At 39.9% G+C, this 19,358-nt stretch overlaps 1 protein-coding gene across 1 annotated transcript in view; it reads left to right on the top strand.

Annotated features, from left to right (window-relative positions):
* LAPTM4A (lysosomal protein transmembrane 4 alpha) overlaps window positions 1–15,847 on the top strand; it is a 17,578-nt gene extending 1,731 nt beyond the window's left edge. Inside the window, exons 2-7 of the mRNA XM_077750958.1 lie at window positions 6,278–6,398; window positions 10,230–10,306; window positions 10,409–10,531; window positions 13,595–13,690; window positions 14,200–14,298; window positions 15,226–15,847. Of these exons, the coding sequence (XP_077607084.1) occupies window positions 6,278–6,398; window positions 10,230–10,306; window positions 10,409–10,531; window positions 13,595–13,690; window positions 14,200–14,298; window positions 15,226–15,300 (591 nt within the window). The 3' untranslated portion in view covers window positions 15,301–15,847. The remainder of the gene's footprint in view (window positions 1–6,277; window positions 6,399–10,229; window positions 10,307–10,408; window positions 10,532–13,594; window positions 13,691–14,199; window positions 14,299–15,225) is intronic.
* Window positions 15,848–19,358: the final 3,511 nt, after the last annotated feature.

The following is a 19,358-nucleotide window of genomic DNA, read 5'->3' as shown; positions in this document are numbered from 1 at the left end:
CCCCCCCCCCCCCCCCCACTGAACTGGGAAGCTGTGTCCATCAACTGGGACTCATGCCTGTAAACCTAATCATCCTGTTTCTTCTCAGATCCTTCCCTCCATTCACAGAACAAAGGATTTCTAACTCCTCAAGAAGGAAATAACCACCATCCCAATTTCAACCATCTGAATGTAATTGGCAGTATTTCCAGTCTTTTCTAGGCAGATTTTTTTTTTTTTTTTTTTTTGATGCTATGGGATCAGCTCATAAAAGTGAAAGGAATTGTAGGGGAAAATACGAGTTACAAACTGCAAAACCCGAAATGCAGGGAGCAGAACTTTAGTAAGGGCATTTACTCTCCCAAAATAGGGAGTGAGGAGTTTAACTTTATTCCCCACTGGAGGCACTTGATGGTGAAAACATTTTACATCTCTCCCTTTTTCCATACTTTAGTTTTCACAATTTTAGAAGGATCCCGTAGCTGTTTTTCATTGTGTGAGTTTTTAGGTTAATAGAACATTATAAGCTGCTGAAATCAATTAATCTTGTCTTAAAATAAGGGACTTACTGGTCATCTGCAATGTAAAAGGCTTTGGTAGATCTAGAAAAAGAATAAATCACAGGGACCATATGTCATTATTTGTTCTATTTCTATTAGCTGCCACACAGACGCACTCAGATGTTTCTGTCTTGAAGAGTGTATCTGTACTTAAGATATTTTATGGTATGACAGATTTTTGGAGCACATATACGGAAGTGGAACTTAACAGCACAGTGACAAAGGGGAGGGGAAGGTGATCAGTAACATCACATTCTAATTAGTTGAAGGACTGGACAAAGGACGTTGGTTTTGTTGGTGACTTTCAAAAGTGTAGCTTTGGTACCATAGCAATATAAAAAAACCCCACAGTTTCTGTCTAGTTGGAAAGGTGTGTAACCTTTTAGAAAACAAGACCACCCAGACAAAAGTGTAGTGTAATGCCTCTAAACAAAGAGGTCTTGTCCAAACAGTGCATTTTGTTGCTAGAAGCTTCTTTACTAAGACAGAAGTGATATGGGATTGAGTGAGGTAGAACGTCACTTCCCTCCTCTAGTACTTAGTAAGGATACGCCCTTCCTCAATTTCAGGTGGGAGAATATCTTATGATGATTGCCTCTGTGCTGTTTGGGGGTGGGGTGGGGGTGCTACTGGGCCTAGACTCTGTGGCAGTGCGTCCTTGCTTTCTCTGGCAGCTGGTCTGGTGTTAAGGCCTTTCCAACACCGTGTACTAAAGTATTAATTCTATGGTATCAAATAGAACATAGAGAAGCCAGAGCCAGTTATAAGCACCAGAGGTACCAGCCCTGGAGTGTTAGCCTTTGCATTTTATTTATTTACTTTTTAAAAAATATTTTTATTTATTTCTAGGAGAGAGAGAGAGAGACAGCGTGAGCAGGGGAGGGTCAGAGAGAGAGGGAGACACAGACTCTGAAATAGGCTCCAGGCTCTGAGCTGGCAGTCAGCACAGAGCCCGATGTGGGGCTCGAACCCACGAACCGCGAGATCATGACCTAAGCGAAAGTCGGACGCTTAACCGACTAAGCCACCCAGGCGCCCCTAGCCTTTGCATTTTAGATTTGAAAGAAGCATGGGTGGCTTAATCTCTGATCAAGTAATAAAAAATTTCAGAATGAGCTCTACTTTAAATTCTGGCATTCCTAAAATTGTTTTCTCTATTATTTATTAAAGAATCTGAAGCCAGATGATTCCAAACAAGTTTGTTACATAGAAGTTCAAATGTTCATTGAATAATTGAAAATAGTCTTAAAAGTGGGCTGAGGAGGTGTCCTCCTTCATGGTTGATGGTGTGTTACAAGAATACATTTTGAGCATTTGTGATATTATGTTTTGGAAAGATTTAATAGATTGCTAATGTTTCATGAATGTCTCAGCCATAAATAATCTAAAGTTAGGTGACTGGGAGAGAGGTGAAGACAGATTTCCTCAAACTGTGTTCTTTTCCAACCCTCACCCCTGACTCCTTTAAATAAGAGTATAGCCTGTTTATATTTTGAAGTTAATATCTTTCCCCAAACACACTTTTTTATGTCTCAGTACTTTCATATGTGCTATTTCTTCCCCTCCCAAGTCACATTTTAAAAGTAATATATTAAGGAAAATTTCAAATCTAAAGAATAATGAGATAGCATTAACATCTCTCATTTACTCATCACCCAGCTTCAACTGTTAACAGCATTTGCCAGTTTCATTTAATTTTTTAATGGTTAGCCCAGATGTTTTCTTGGTGAAGCTTTTCTTGTTTTCTAGCCAGAGGGATCTGGTTTCCTCACTGCGTACTTGGAAAAGTTTCTATATGCCACTTGTATGTACTTATTAAATAGTACTTATTACATGATTACTAATGATCATCTTTATTTTTCTCTCCCACAAGATGTTCTTGAGGGAGAAAGATGATAGATATGTCTTTCTGTATAAAATGTGTACAGTAGCTAGCTTGTTAATTAGAACATTTGAAGTATTCATTAGACATTTGTTAATTGTCTCCTCCTAAAAGCAATAGGAATACCTCATTTGTAACGGCATGTTTGTAACTACCAGTAAACAACAGGAGGCTTCCATGTATGTGAAACATTTAGCGATATCATTGGAGGTTGGCCATTTTGATCTGTATCTGCTGGCAGTGCTTTGCCGACTGGCTGCCCCGGTGGAGACTCCCTCTGCCTGGGAGACCCTTATCAGGATGCCCTGAAGCACACACTTTGTTTTATAGTCTCAGCAGATACTGGGTTGTGGCAGGATGTGCTGTGGGAACCTAAAGAATAATGATTTAAGACAAAAACCAGCCCCCAAAGAATCTTCAGGGAAGGGTGTGGGGCAGTGAGATGAGAAAGCAAAGAGGAATTCCTCTTCTGAGGCCTAGTGCTTCCTTGTGTCTGTTAACTGTTTCTTTGTAACGAGTAAAATCTAACGCATCTGGCATTTGTTTTTGTTTGTTTACTTATCCAAGGTGTACAATAGGGTTGCAAAAACCATGTAAACCACATAATTCGACCCAATAAATGTACAGGACCGCTTTCACATTGAATGGGATGTTTGTAGCTGGTGCTGTTAACATGTTTGCTGTATTCTGTACCTCCATATTAAGAGGCTTAGAAATTAATCATTATTTAAATTACATTTTTATTTTTCCTGAATGCAGTAAAAGGAAAAAATTGGGAATAAATATTCTGAAATTGTACATACTTGAATTTTTTGGAGAAATTTTTTATTGCAAGACTGTAAAGTTGATTTTATGTATTTTTTGAAAAATGCTGCATGGAACTTAGTAGAAGTATTGACTGTAAATCAAAAGTGAATAGCACAGGGCCTAAATATGAGCACAGCATGGGTCCTCAGTAGTAAGTCTTTTAAGATCACAAGGATGGATTTTCCAGGTTAATACTTTAAATGTAAGTTGAGGTTTTAATGAAATCTACTGACCTAATGGAATATAATTAACTCAGTGAAAATTTGAAGGACTGTTTGAACTTTTAAAGAAGTAGCACTGCAGTTTAATTTATTTATAATTTTTTGGTCCTTTTGATTAGATCTATGATTTTTTAATACTTGAGGCTGTGACTGTGAAATGACACTTGAAGTGTGACTAATACTACTATAAGTCTGTACCTTATCTATGGGAGAGAAGAAAAAGAAATGTAAAAAAATTTTTTTGGTAAGTTTGTTTTGAGAGAGAGAAGGCCTGAGAGAGGGAGGGACATGGAGCCGGGGGGTGGGGGTGGGGAATCCCAAGCAGGCTCCACAGCTGCCAGCACAAGAGCCCAGTGTAGTACTCCATCCCGACTGGGAGATCATGACCTGAAACTGAGAGTCGGATGGCTCAACTGACAGAGCCACCCAGGCAAGTTCTACCTGCAATAAAGGTATTTAAGAAGGGAAAATTAAACTAAATATTTTGGTTGTGTCATTTCCTTCATTTAGTAATTGAGTTTGCATGGTTTTCTTGACATGAGAGTGTTTTTCTGTACTATGCAGAGCTAGAGCTATTCCTTTTTTAAGTTTATTTTGAAAGAAAGCGCACAAGGGAGGGACAGAGACAGAAAGAGAATCCCAAGCAGGCTCCTTGCTGTCAGCATGGAGCCGGACATGGGACTCAAGCTCATGAACTGTGAGATCGTGACCTGAGCCAAAACCAAGAGTCAGGCGTTTAACTGACTGAGCCACCCAGACATCTCTGCGCAGAGCTATTTAAATTTAACTCTGACTGTATTGTGTTTAGCAAAGAATAATTTGCTGAATTGATTTCAAACTGATTTCCATACACAGAATCTGTAAGGTTTCAGTAGATAAATCTGATTGTTTAATAATTAATTCCCCTAGTTTTATTAGCTCCTACTCTTACACCACACACTAGCCAAAACCCATTGTGGTAAAAATGGACCGAAAAAAAAAATCAGCCTTCAACTGGGGAGCCGGCTTGCAAATATGATTGTCCTTTGTAAGACCTTCCAAGAGTTGAAGGATAAAGTATCTTGCTATTGAGCAATGCAAGGGAAAAGGTATGTTTACTGAACATACTTATTTGGACAGTAAAGTATAAACATTTTATAGCCTTAGATAATAGCTACTTCTGGAAAGACCTCAGAATAGGAATTGCTTAGGAATTGGTATAAGTAATCATGTGGTGCTAAGAAGCAGGTTGTCTTAGAAAGAACCAGGTTTGTGTCCTAGCTCTAACCTCTGTCCTCTATAACACAAGTTATTTCACACGCTGAAACTTAGTTTCCTCATTAGCAAATGGGCTGTAGTAATATTTACTTCAGATGGTTCAGAGGAATAAGTGAAATAATCTGTATCTGAATATGCCTGGTCTATAGTATACCCTCAGTAAATGTCAGTTGATTGTGAATTTGATACTGTTTGGATCTCCTAACCTTACTGAATGATAAAACTTGGGTTGCCTGTCATAGAGAATATGAAATGTCTTCAACCGATAAACTCATTTATCATTCAAAGCGGATAGGAGAGAGCTATGTAATAGAGTTTGTTTAAAGTACTGTTTAATACATTTTAAAAGTATCAAATGTTCAGATTTTTACAAAGGGAGGAGGATAATGTTTCTGCAAACTTTAGATAGGGAACCCTAACTCCAATCTTAGGTGGTTTTCTCTATTGAATCATTAACAGGACCGTTTTTGAGCACTTCCAGGAAGAGGTGCCTCCTGGGATACTGCAGGGATTCTTTAACCACTAGAGGCATAAATAATTACCTCTGTAACTAGAGTTACAACTCTGGTAAACTAGGAAAACTCACCAGATACTATGATGGAATTTCAGCAGGAAATTTGACAAAGTCTCCAGATGTTTCTCTGAAAATGATAAAGAATTTGGTTCAGAGATTGCTGATTAATGGGAAGAGGACAGCCACTGGACGCCTCCTGTGCTTGGCCTGGTTTTCTTTTCTAGTGATTGAGATGGAGATACTGATTACATGCTGATCATATTTTTAAATGCTGGAAACTAAAAAACAAGATAGTAAATCTGTAGGGTGTCTGCCAGAAAATCTTGACAGGCAAGAAGATAATAAGATGGAATTCCATTGCAAATGTATAAGGGCTGTGCTTGGGCCTCTGAATCCAACTAACTGTACAGGTTCAGGTGGTAGCTTAGGATCAAGTGTGAAAAAGAATGAAGGGTTTTAGGGAGTTGCTCTCCTGTAACATTCAAAAAATTTATGAAGCCAGTGCAAGTTGGGCTGCATTAATTGAAATTTGTTAGCTTAGGCTCTAGCAGCTGAGATCCTGGTGTGCTCTGACCAAGCTGATCTTAACCTCATTTTAATGGTATGTCCAACATCCTGGAGCATGTGTACAGAGGAGAGCAGAGAGGAGGTAGTGAGGTAATAAGCCTCACGGATCACTATATTCTTAACTGATGGCTTACATAAGTAATATTGGATGAACTGTAGCTTCTTCAAACTCACATTCTGAGATTGGTGTATGAATAAACATGTGACTCTGACCGTGAACAATTTGTAATGATTCCTTTTAATTGTTTTGCCATTTTGTTGATATTAATGCAAGTTCAGGCAACATATCTTTTCTCTGAAATGATTAAGTTTATACTTTACTTTTCAACTATTCCTTTATGGTATTGAATACTATTTTATCTACAGGTTAATCTATTATTTTCTATCTTTGTTACAGCAGGTAAAACAGTTTAAATATGGAAGACATCTAAAGATTGTGCTGAAGACTATTTCCTGATTAATAATATAACTAACATTTTATCATTCACAGGTGGTAAACCTATTGATGGCAATTTTGCTGACTGTGGAAGTAACTCATCCAAACTCAATGCCAGCTGTCAACATTCAGTATGAAGTTATTGGCAATTACTATTCATCTGAGAGAATGGCTGGTATGTGTTAGTTGAAAATATACCTCCTGTTAATTATGTGTACGCGCACACAAACACACTATTTAGACGATCTATTCAATTATATAGAAGTTATTCTGTTGCTGAGGCATAAAAGTGTTTTTTGTGGGTTTTTCAAAGATACTTAGAATTATAATTGAGCACTTCTGCCCAGAAAATGTTACAGACTGCTAGATTTTTGAGAAATACACATTGCATACCTTTGATTCCTGTCTGGTGCTGTAGAGATAAGAAGGAAGGAAGAAATTACAAAAAGATTTGTGAACCTTTGAAGGTCAGCTGGCAAGTGTAGTAGAGGATGGGAGCAAATACGCATACGGGAAAATATGAAATATGAGTTACTGGAATATTTGGTGATATCTTTGCTCAGGGTCACAATTACAAATGTATTTCTATCATTGAGATGAAGAAAGACATGGTTGGAGTTAAAAATAGAAGACGTTCATGTAAATTACCTTTTTAAACCTGTTTATTCCCTGATAGCATTTTCATTATCTATCTTTCTCTAAAATACAGGTGCAGGGGTACCTTGGTGGCTCAGTCAGTTAAGTGTCAGACTTTGGGTCAGGTCATGATCTCGACAGTTTGTGGGTTCGAGCTCTGAGTAGGGCTCTGTACTGACAGCTCACAGCCTGGAGCCTGCGTCAGATACTGTGTCTCCCTTTCTCTCTGCCCCTCTCATGCTCTGTCTCTCAAAACTGAATAAACTTTGAAAAAAAATTTTTTTAATTAGTAAACAAAATTTAAAATACAGGTTTAAACATATTCTGGTTAAAGTTTTCTATTATAAATAGTTAGAAACTTAATATTTGAACAGAAAATTATGCCTCAAACTTTGCAGTGCAAACAGCTTTTGCATGTTGATTTTTTAAAAATTTCACTTCAGAAAAATGTCCTGAGTTCTCATGTATAAGCTGTGTTTATAATATTATAGAAGTTACCATGTTTTTAGTTTTATTAGCTTTTATTATAAATTCTTGAGCTTCATTAAATTTATGATCTTCTCATAAACTTGTGAGGTTGTTTTTAACAAATTTGTTTGTGGGGGCACCTGGCTGGCTCAGCTGTTAGAGCAGGTGACTCTTGATCTCAGGGTTGTGCGTTCAAGCGCCATGTGGGTATGGAGCCTACTAACAAATAATTAAAATAAAAATTGTTTGTTAATTCAAATAATTCACTGTCCACAGGGCCAGCTGCTGTTTCTAGGGTTCAAGTAGAGTTCAGTATGAAAACACTAACATTGTTTACACAGTACTTTTTAAGTGCTTTTTAAAAACAAATTTTTTTTTAAGTTTATTTTGAGAGACAGAAATCGTGTGAGGATGAGGGGGTGCAGAGAGAAGGTAGGGGGGAGAATCCTAAGCAGACTCCACACTGCCAGGGCAGAGCCTGATGCAGGACTCGAACTCATGAAACTGCAAGATCATGACCTGAGCCGAAACAAAGAGTTGGATGCTTAACCAACCCAGCTACCCAGGTGCCCCTTTAAGTGCTTTTTAAAAATGTGTCTGCTGATTGTCCATTCAGATCTTTATAATGCTTTTTTTTTTAATTTTTTTTAATGTTTTATTTATTTCTGAGAGAGAGAGAGAGAGACAGCGTGAGCAGGGGGCGGTCAGAGAGAGAGGGAGATACAGAATCTGAAGCAGGCTCCAGGCTCTGAGCTGTCAGCACAGAGCCTGACCTGGCGCTCGAACCCACGAACCGTGAGATCATGACCTGAGCCGAAGTCGGATGCTTAACCAACTGAGCCACCCAGGCGCCCCAGATCTTTATAATCCTTTAATTACATTGTCAAATGTGGTAAAAGAAATACCAAGAGCATATTAGAAACCTCCTTTCTGGCATTTGTTTTTCCTTAAGTAGTCTATTTCTCTTTCTACTTAAAAACCAAAATACAGTGACGAATAAAAAATCTGCTAATGTCAGCAGTGCACTGTCAGCTTGTGTTTCTCTTAAAACAAGGTGTAGAAAGACATTTATGGCTATTGACATTCTTGTAGGTCTGTAGGTCTTGGAGGCTGGAGCTGCAGGGAGGAAGCCCCAGGTTTTGCTGCGTGCTGCGTGAGTGCCACGGCCGCTGTAGAGGAAGTCAGATCTATGCGTTAGCATACTTGTGTTAATTATAGTTCTCCCAAAGCCCTTATTCTTGAGCGAACGTAAAAATGTGTAATTCTTGGTCATATGTAGTCTGTGTCTCCTTGGAAGTGGAAAGTTGACTCTTGCAGACGAGATGGCAAGTTAATTTCTGATTGTTGGCCTGCTGGCTGATTGTAAATAATGAGGTTTGTGGTTAATCAGCTAAAGAAGATATGACTCTCAGTATATATGAAATTTGTCCACAACATATACAAGCTGTTTTTCAGATATGAATTTAATCTTATTTATATTCATCTTGATATCGGGTGAACACTTGGGGCCCCCTGGAGGAGGTCCTTGATTATGGAGGTGGGTGGAAACCTGAGGTTCATATCTGGGCATTTAGCCCTCATATTGTTTCCTTTATGAGTCATAAATATTGGAGTGTCTCGTTGTAGGTATTATATATGTATTTTCACCCATTATTCTATTTCTCCCCTTTTTTGCTACAGGGTATCTAGAGGGAAAGCTATATCCTCTAGAAAAATCTAAAGAGGGTTTTTCTTAACTTAGTGCCAAATATTGATGATGTTTATACTTACAAGTGACAAGGTGATACATGACATTTATCCAGTAGTGTGGATATTCAGTAGTTATTCTAATCGTCCATCATTATTAGTGCCCTTCTGGTTCTTAATATCTGTCCAGAGTCAAAGAATTAGCTATATATCTGTGCTAAGAAACTGGTCAAGTGTGGCTTAGTATTGTTGAGATTACTTGGGTGTTTTGTGAGACAGTTAATGAACTTGGATAACATAGAGGAAGAAGACAACCTGACAAAGAGGTGAAGAACAAAGAAGAAAATGGGCTTGGAAAGTTGTGGAGAAATCAAGGGGGGGAGGAGTGGGGAGCCGGGAGTTCACATGTTGGATGAGAGAGAGGAGGAGGTTAATGGAGATCCTTGAATCTCTGTATTGTCTCAGAGACCAGAGGGGACAGCTGTGGCACTCTGTCTAATATGTCTGTGCCTTTTAAGCAAATACCAGCCTTTCCCTCCTGTTGAACCCTGCTCATCTCACAAGACCCAACTTGTGTCATTTCTTCTGTGTGTTTTCCCTGATTCCCCAGGGAAAGCTAATCCAAAGCAGCACTTGCCACATTGTATTATCATTATCTGTTTGCACACCTTCAGACTCAGACTCTGGGCAGAGACCTGTCTCCTTAGCAGAGTTGACTAGTTGATGATAAGAGTTAATGAGTTGTAGCAATTTAATAAACAGGAAAAACAATGGCATGAATGCCTCAAAACTTACTTCATGCTGAGATGGATTTTTTTTTTTTTTTTAACTTTCTTGGCCTTAGGTTTTTTTCAAAGCCATTCTGGAAAATATTCCTTTTTTAAGCTAGTTTTAAAACGTTATTTTGTCAGGGCGCCTGGATGGTTCAGTGGGTTGAGCCTCTGACTCTTGTCTTCAGCTCAGGTCATGATCTCATAGTTTCATGAGTTCCAGCCCCACATCAGACTCTGCTGACAGTGCAGATTGGGAGTCTGTCTCCCTCTGTATCTGCCCCCCTTCCCCCTTGCACACGTGCACACGCTCTCTCTTTCTCTCTCTCTCTCTCAAAATAAATAAAAGTAAACTTAAAAAAAAAAAACAAAACATTTTGTCATGAAGAGGTTTTTTTTTGGGTTACGTAAGTAGCTTAATTAGATTTTTGTTTTTGTTTTCTTAGATAATGCCTGTGTTCTTTTTGCTGTCTCTGTTCTTATGTTTATCATCAGTTCAATGCTGGTATATGGAGCAATTTCTGTAAGTATCCTATATTCTCGACTTTTAGAGTTTGACCTTTACTGAATGATACTTAATATTTTATATTCGTGTTGTAATGTTGTGGTTATTTTTTTTCTTTAGTATCAAGTGGGTTGGCTGATTCCATTCTTCTGCTACCGGCTGTTTGACTTCGTTCTCAGTTGCCTGGTTGCTATCAGTTCTCTCACTTACTTGCCAAGAATCAAAGAGTATCTGGATCAGTTAGTAAGTGTGCATGCTAATTAAACATTTTGTTCTTCATTTTAAGTAAAATATTTAAATCAAACTTTTGAGTCAGCTTTAGGTGCTATTTTTATTTTAATCTATCCTGTTTATGTTTTAAAGGGTTTCAAAATAATTATTGTTACCCTTAACTACCTTGTTAAAACCAGTAATATAAATAGGAAATTTTCTTACCATACTATTTGGATATTCTAGTATTAAAAGTCTCTAAAGATGGAGCACGTGGGTGGCTCATTCAGTTGAGCTTCTGAGTCTTTCAGCTCAGGTTGTGATCTCATGGTTCGTGAGATTAAGCCTCACATTGGGTTCTGCGCTGATAGTGGGGCCTGATTGGGATTCTCTCTCTGCCCCTCCCCCCCCCATAAATATTTTTTTAAAAAGCCTTTAAAGGTGGATATCATAGAACTTAAGGGGTAGTTCATCTTTTGTTTTGAGTATACAAGTACTATAATCATTTGGCTATATAGGCTTCCCTTTCTGCCTAAAAGTGCATTCCTTTAAAATCTTCTGTAAGCTGAAATGTTGTAAATGTTTGTTCCCAGACCCCAAAAATAATCTTAGGCTTTTCTGATACCCAAGGACACACCTTGCTAACGGATGCACAAAATAAATTGAGGTAAACCTCAAGGGCTTACACACCCAGTTCAGAGCTGTGGAGGCTGGATGCTGAGCTGCTGAGTGTAGTTCCCAGGGGAAGAGCTTGGCGGGGCCCCTCTCTGTTTGGGAGATGCGCTGCCTCTACAACACCTTGCTACAAAAGCAAATGCTGGATGCTGTTTTTGCTTTTGCACTTTTTTTCTTTGCGAACATCCATAGCAAATATTTGAATGTTTACTGTATTCTTCGCTCTATTGGAAGCAAATTGTTGGTGAATGGTGTGGATAACAAGCATAAACATAATTTCCTCTCTCTCTAGTAGACATGAATTGGAGTTGAGACATGAAGATGTTATCTCTGTTAATGAACTGTAACTCTACACAACAGCATTAAGGGAGGAGCTTAGATAAGTGCCATATGATGAAGGGTAGGGAACCCTCTGGGTTGGAGTAAGGTCTGGAAGGAGGGGTGCAGTCCAGGTAAATGAAAGTTCCTTTCAAAAATACTGTCATTAAGAATTTTCTCTACATTTGGCAAATTTCCTGTCTGTTGTATCATGTGTACCACCAAATCTGTCATTCATTCAGAAAGCATTTGTTAGTTGCTGCTTCTCTGCAAGGCACTTTGCTAGGTTCTTAGGATACATCATTAGAACTTATTTGCTAGTAAAGGAATTGGAAAATTAAGTGATAATTACTGCAATAAATCTCTGAAGGAAAAGTATTGGCTCTGTGAGTGGATATCATTCTGGTGTCAGACCTGGGCTGGGAATTAAGACTTAAATTGCACTCAAGAGTCGAGTAGGAATTAAGGAAAATCTAGAAGAAAATGACCCAGCTCAGAGAGAGATCTTTGAGGCAGGAAGGAACATGGTATAGTCAGAGGATAAAAGGGGACCATGGTGGCTGCCACAGAGAGAAAGGGAGGGAAGCGGCATGTGATGAGCTGGAGAGAAGTGGCTAGGGGCAGGACCTGGTATCCTGGTTGGCCATGGTCAGAAGTGTCCTTATTCTAGATCTCTTCTCATGTCCTGCTGGCTGAAAGACTGCAAGCTTTCTGAATAAAATCTATAGCATTCCCCATGAGCTGGTCCCATTCAGTTTTTGTCCTTTTATTTATAATAAAGGCTTAAAAAACAGTTTTGTCCTAAGTAGACACTTAGCTGGTTTTGGAGTTGGTGTGTGGATACTTTTTTCTTCAGAATGAATTCTTTTTACTATTCCTTTTACAGCCCCCAGTGGTTTTTCCACTCTGTTGGAGTCACTTGGTCTCTCAGACTGGCAAGTACTTACTCTGTTGGCCAGCTTATGAATCCTAACTTATTCTTTTGTAATGTCCTTCTCCTGGAACGGAGCTCAATGCCTTGTGTACATGGTAAATGCTAAATAACTGTTTGGGTTAATAAAGTTGAACCCTTCACAATGGAACATAGTAAGTCCTCAGTAAACCACAGAATCTTACCTGCCTTATAACCAGGGGCATGCCTTCTTTTTGCCCCTTTTTGATGAGCATTGAGACTGACATTTGGCTTTTAGAAAAATTAATTTCTCCATGTAGGACTAAATGACCCATGGAACTTAGATAAGTCTTAACACTTCCTAACCTAGTGACTCAAGGACAAGATCATCTTTTTCCAAAGGCCAGAAAAATGTAAAATAGGGAAATTTTTGGAAAGAGAAGATGAGCTCAGTTCATACAGCAGTGTTCAGATGTATTTTAGGTGTTTGGTAGCATGCCTTCAGGTTGATGAGGCTTGAAGGTACGGTGAGTTCAATTCTGTTTACAAGTTTTTATTAGAATATCAGTTCTGACTGATATTTGGTGCCTTTCTGTTTGTATTTTTTTTTTTAATGTTTTATTTATTTTTAGGGGAGAGAGAGAGAGAGAGACAGCGTGAGCAGGGGAAGGTCAGAGAGAGAGGGAGTCACAGACTGAAAAGGCTCCAGGCTCTGAACTGTCAGTCAACACAGAGCCCGACACGGGGCTCGAACCCACGAACCGTGAGATCATTACCCAAGTGAAAGTCGGGCGCTTAACCGACTAAGCCACCCAGGTGCCCCTCTGTTTGTATTTTTAAGGGATGCTCTCTAGACTGTCAGAACATGGCTGAATTATGAGTGTACGTGTATGTGTTTAATAAACTTTATGGTTTAGAGCAGTTTTAGGTTAACAGCAAAATCGAATAGAACGTGCCCCCCGTTTACCTCCCCCACTGTCCACATCCCAAACCGTAGTGGTACATTTGTTTCAATTGATGGACCTACATTGACACATCATTATCAACCAGAGTTCTAGTTTACACTGGGGTTCACTTCTGTACATTCTGTAGATTTGGACAGGTGTGTAAGCATGTGGATTCATCATTGTGCTACCCTGGAGCGTAGTTTCCCTGACCTGAATATCTTCTCTGCTCTGCCTGTTCACCTCTCCACCCCCTTTTTTTTATAGCCTGATTTTCCCTACAAAGATGACCTCTTGGCATTGGACTCCAGCTGCCTCCTCTTCATTGTTCTTGTGTTCTTTGCCTTATTCATTGTTTTTAAGGTGAGTTACTGACTAAATATTTGGGCTGTGACACTGTCCATCTAAACCCTTTGTTGCCTTTTCTCCTCAGAGTTCACAGTTAAGTGACAGTGTTTATTCTGACATCGTAAAAGTAGCAGCTAGGGGATGTCCTCCTCCTTGTTTCCAGAGAGCGGTTGGAAATGCCAGGACCCTTTCTAATCATTATGTTTTTGGAAGTAGTTCATGATTTGACTGAAAATCTGTTAAAATTCCAAAGGTTCAGAGACAGAATTTCTGTGGCAGCACAGTGGTTATCAGACCTGAATTGAAACCCTAGTTCTGGTGCCTCTGTAAAATGATATTAATAAAACTTGTGATACTCAAGTGGGGGCAGGTAGGGAGAGGGCCTTGCCTGTGCTAGGTCCAGATGTCTGCTTGTTCCCTTCTCCAGAGAACATAAGGGGGAAGGCATTAGAAGTCACCTTAGTTTTAGAGCAGGTAGCCTGTTGAGTTTCTAGCATAAATAAATTTTGTTTGCGTTCTTTTAGGCTTATCTAATCAACTGTGTTTGGAACTGCTATAAATACATCAACAACAGAAACATGCCAGAGATTGCTGTGTACCCTGCCTTTGAAGCACCTCCACAGGTGAATGACCTTTTACTGTATTACATCTTCAGTAGTCATTATTGATTATTCTTAATGACTGCCTCTTCAGTGCCATGTATGGGGCTTAGGGCCCGAATAGCTTAAATTCACAAGATTCGGCATTTCCCAGTTGGAACCCTGGCTGTGTGGGTGAGAGACCCCTGCACTGCTCTGCTCATTTAGTTTGACTATTATGTTGGACTCATAGGTAGTCTCAAAGAGGGCTGCGTTTTGCAGAGGAGATCAGATAGGAAACAGCCATGTGAACCATGCCAGGCTTGTGGCTTCTGGAACTTCTAAGGATGGGGTGCTGTCATTTATAGCTTGTGTTGCTTTCAAAAATCATCCAATCAAAAGGGGGGGCTGATTTTTCTATGGGGAGATGAATGCAATGGGTTCTATGAGTCTGTGGGGAGGCCTACTTCCTGGGACCCTTTAGTTGCTGCTGTGTTGTCTTTCCAGGTTCTCAACATGGAGAATGTGTGTGGCCCATGTAGGGCTAGCCTGTCACTCTTGGAGTCAGTTAGGTTGGAATGCCACTCTTACCCTAGAAGAAATGATATAAAAGTACCTGGCCCTTTAATTACAGATTCTGATGAAATTCAGGGCCCAGCATCTTCATGGAGGCTTCCTTTAGCGTGGTGCAACGGGGCCATGAAGTGGCTCTGCGGCCCCTGGGCTCTGGTTCGGGCCGACACACTGCAGGGGCGTCCTGGCGGCCTCGGGGTTAGTTCAGAAGCAGAATCTGCCTTCCCTCCCCCCTCCCTCCCCCCGTAGCAGTCTTGGATCAGACCCCTCACCTCCAGTTACGCTCAGGAACTTTTTAGCTAATAGTTTCTTCAACTAAACCCTGACAGCATTAGAATTATTCCAGATAGGAATTTTTTAAGGGGGATTTAAGTCTGATACAACTTTTTCTCTCTCCAGTATGTTTTGCCAACCTATGAGATGGCAGTGAAGATGCCTGAGAAAGAGCCACCGCCTCCTTACATACCTGCCTGAAGAAATTCTGCCTTTGTCAATAAACCCTATACCAGCTTTTTGTCTTGTTTATTTTACAGAATGCTGCAATACAGTGCTCTTCAAACTTGTTTGATATAAAATGTAGTTTCCTTTGTTTAAGCATTTATTTTCAAACACTAACAAGCCTTTTGGACATCTATTCAAAGTTTTGTTTTTTAATCGTTATGTCTATTACATTTTAATAGTTTTTGAAGACAATCTAGGTTAAGCAAGAGCAAAGTGCCATTGTTTGCCTTGAATGGGGGGAGGGATGGGGGTGTTCTCTACACATTCTCTTTTTTTAACTTTGCACTTTCTTTATATAATAGTTTGCATTTTGGTTATTTGCCTCCCTGGATACTTTTCAGGAAGAATGACTTAAATATTCAGGGTGAGTGAGTTGGGTATAAGATCTGAAGTTTTCAGCTATGAAAACAGGAAAAATCTATACCATTTTAACTTGACTGTGGAAGATGACGGTTGCACGTTTCTAATTTGTATGTTTCCATCTTTGTGATAAGATGCTTTAATAAATCTCTCAAATACTTATTGTTGTCATTTTTTAAAAAAGATTTGTTACCCTTTGTTAGCTAAAACCTAACATTTTCCATTACAATAAACTCAAGACTTAGGATCATTTGGTACTTTGAGAATACAATCCTAGATTTCATTTGAAAGCAATTCTTTAGTTCAATAACACAAATATTATTTAAAGCTATGGTGAAGATATTACTTGAATCACTGGCCATAACTTAATACTGATGATTTGTTAGAAAAATTATATGATGAGGGTAGCAAGCTGTGGGTTTTCTTTAATATTAAAAAAAATTTTTTTTAATGTTTAGTTTTGAGACCCCACGAGTCGGGGAGGGGCAGAGAGGGAGACAGAAACCGAAGCAGGGTCCAGGCTTTGAGCTGTCAGCACAGAGCTGGACACACAGGGCTTGAACCCATGAACTCGAGATCATGCCCTGAGCCGAAGTCAGACACTTAACTGACTGAGCCACCCAGGAGCCCTGCGTGCTGTGTTTTTATATAGAGATCATTTAGTAGTTTGGTAATGAGTTCACCAAGAGTAATTCAAGATAGAGGGGCGCCTGGGTGGCTCAGTCGGTTAAGCGTCCGACTTCGGCTCGGGTCATGATCTCACGGTTTGTGGGTTCGAGCCCCATGTCGGGCTCTGTGCTGACAGGTCGGAGCCTGGAGCCTGTTTCGGATTCTGTGTCTCCCTTTCTCTCTGACCCTCCCCTGTTCATGGTGTTTCTCTCTCCCTCTCTCAGAAATAAATAAAAAAAAATTTTTTTAAGTAATTCAAGATAGAGGAGGGGGAGAAAAAGAATAATTGACGGTTAGATGCGTCCGTTGACCTTCAGAGGGGAACCAAAGAGAAAGCAAGCAAACCAGCAGCTTACAGATAAACGACTAAAAATTTTCTCTTAAAAGTACTCTGCATCTTGCTAAGAATGTAGCAGTAGTTGGCACACATGAATATACTTTATACAGTTTTTAAAGGGAGAAAGAATTGGCTGCAATCTCACAAAACAACCACTACCAAAATAAAGCATAAACTTTAGAAAAGTACAGTTGTATTAGGGGTATACCCAGTTTGGGGTAGTGGAGGATATTTTACTGATACTGTTTTTAGAAAATTTCCAAGTCCAGGATAACCTCTGAGCTGTGTCTCTTTTTTTTTTTTAATGTTTTTTTATTTTTGAGAGTGTGAGCAGGGGAGGGTCAGAGAGAGGGAGACACAGTGTCTGAAAAAGGCTCCAGGCTCTGAGCTAGCTGTCAGCACAGAGCCCGACGTGGGGCTCGAACCCATGAACCGTGAGATCGTGACCTGAGCCGAAGTCGGATGCTTAACCGACTGAGCCACCCAGCCGTCCCAGTCTCACTTTGTTTCTATATAAAAACTGAAATAGAGGGGCGCCTGGGTGGTTCATTTGGTTAAGCATCTGACTCTTGATTTTGGCTCAGGTCATGATCCCATGATTCTTGGGATCAAACTTTGCGTGGGGCTTTGCAGTGAAAGCATGGAGCCTGCCTAGAATTTTCTCCTTTTTTGTCCCTCCCCTAACTTGCGTGTGCACTTGCTCGCTTGCTCGCTCTCTCAAACTTTAGGGAAAAAAAAGTAGAACTCTTGCAAGAGAGCCATTGTTTCCTACTTGTTGGTTTAATTCTGTTCTCTGTTGGAAGGTCATGCTAAGGGCTATTTAGATATTAACCAAACTTAATGGCTATATTTTCATAGTGGGATTACATCAAAATGTGAACACCTCAGGACCCTGACTTGGTGGGGCCCCTTTTAGGGGTGGGGGTGGTGCTTGCCTGCAATCCACAGCCAAGCTTAGGGAGTCCAACTGGGCATTGTTCTTTCTCCTGGAGTGGAAGTGGGCCATCACCTTTAGTCATGACTTCATTTGACGCAGCTTTATCTTCTGGAAAAGGACACTGGCCTTGGAGTTTATAGAGAACAGTAACAATGTGTTAATCCCAATCATTTCCCCTAAGGAAGGGGAAGAAACTTAAGATTGTTAAGGGGTCACGTTTCCAGTAAAGGGAAATCTGTTGTCACAGAACAGTTAGATATCCTAGCGACATGCCGAAATTGTTTGCCTTAAAAAGGTAACTTTTTTCCATCCTCTAGTTCTGGAGAAAAACACTAGTAGTTTACTATATTTGATTCTAAAATTCAGGTAGAGATAGCATTGAAGATAAACGTTTAAACATTAGGCCTTGGTTTTTGTTGTTTTAAGTAGGAAGCAACTCTGGCTTAATTAAGTGGCTCATAAATGTCAGCGTTCTGACTTCTAAGTTGGGCACTCACTCTGAAATTCCCACAAAAAAGTATGATGAGATCCTGACAGTCCCAAGTCTCCCAAGTCCTGTTACGCTTTCTAATGTCAGTTTTGGTCTTTATCATCCAACATTGTTGACTACCCAACCTCTTGGCTTTTGCAGCTCTTCACAAGGGTTTGCCTGTCTTCGACTTCTGCAGTTTGCTTCTATAGCTTTTCCATGCTCAGCTACTTTTGTCCACTCTGCTCTGGTTTAGGCCTTCTGCTACACATTCTCAACATTTACTTCTATGAATGTGGCTGTGGAAGCTCCATAAAGTTCCGAGTGATTCTGAGGCCTATCAAACAAAACTTGGGTCCTGTGAGGACTGAGCTCACTGGAACGTGCATTTTCCCTGGCATCATTAGCACATTTGATGCAATGGGAAGAGCACGGTCTTAGGGCTGGATTATCTGCTGAGTTCAGTACTGGCTTCACACTCTGTAGCCTTGAGCAAATGTGTAATTCAACCGATACACTTTCAGTGTATATTTTGTTTCAGGTACAAGAGATGTAGAGATGGGCACAGTAGTAAAAATTTCCTGGTGTCCTTTTAGTGGAGAGAGACAGACATTTTAAAACTATATAGTAAGTGGTAGAGCTATGGAAAGAAAGAAACAAGAGGGATAGGGTGGGTACAATTTTTAAGGATGTCAGGAAGTCCACACTTAGAATAAGGTGATCATGTGGATGAAACCTGAAGGGGGAAGAATATCTTAGAGCAAGCTGCAGGAGCACCCTTGGAATGCTCAGGGAATAGCCTGCTTCAGTGAAGAGAGCAGAAAGGGAATGGAGAGTGGTGGGCGGTGAGCTCAGGGAGGTATGGCCACTGTATGTAGCTCATCATGATGACTTTTAGTAGGAGGGGAGCTTACTGGAGGGTTCCAAGCAGAGGAGAGTCCTAAAATGACTTGTGGTATAACTTCTCTGGATCTTTTCTTCTCTAGGAAAAGACTCTGATGACTCAGATTTATAAATAATAAGTGTTACAATTCATATGCAGGATCTAGAGTGGCTAGTACACAAATCAGTTCTTATAAAACAGGTTGTGTTAGAGAAGTTGTTGAGAAATCAGATACTAGATTCAGACAGGCTTGGTTTTCAACTTCAGTTCTGCCACTGATTTACCATGTGAGTCTAGCCAAGTCACTTAACCTCTGTGAGCTTTCGTGGCACCATATAACTTCATAAGAGAAAGCAGTGTATATAGTGCTTAGCAC

Source organism: Crocuta crocuta, unplaced genomic scaffold (genome assembly GCF_008692635.1).
Source record: "Crocuta crocuta isolate KB4526 unplaced genomic scaffold, BGI_CrCroc_1.0 scaffold129, whole genome shotgun sequence".
NCBI classification, from domain to species: Eukaryota; Metazoa; Chordata; class Mammalia; order Carnivora; family Hyaenidae; genus Crocuta; species Crocuta crocuta.
The sequence above is the reverse complement of the archived record's forward strand: the minus strand, read 5'-3'. Positions and strand labels throughout refer to the sequence as shown.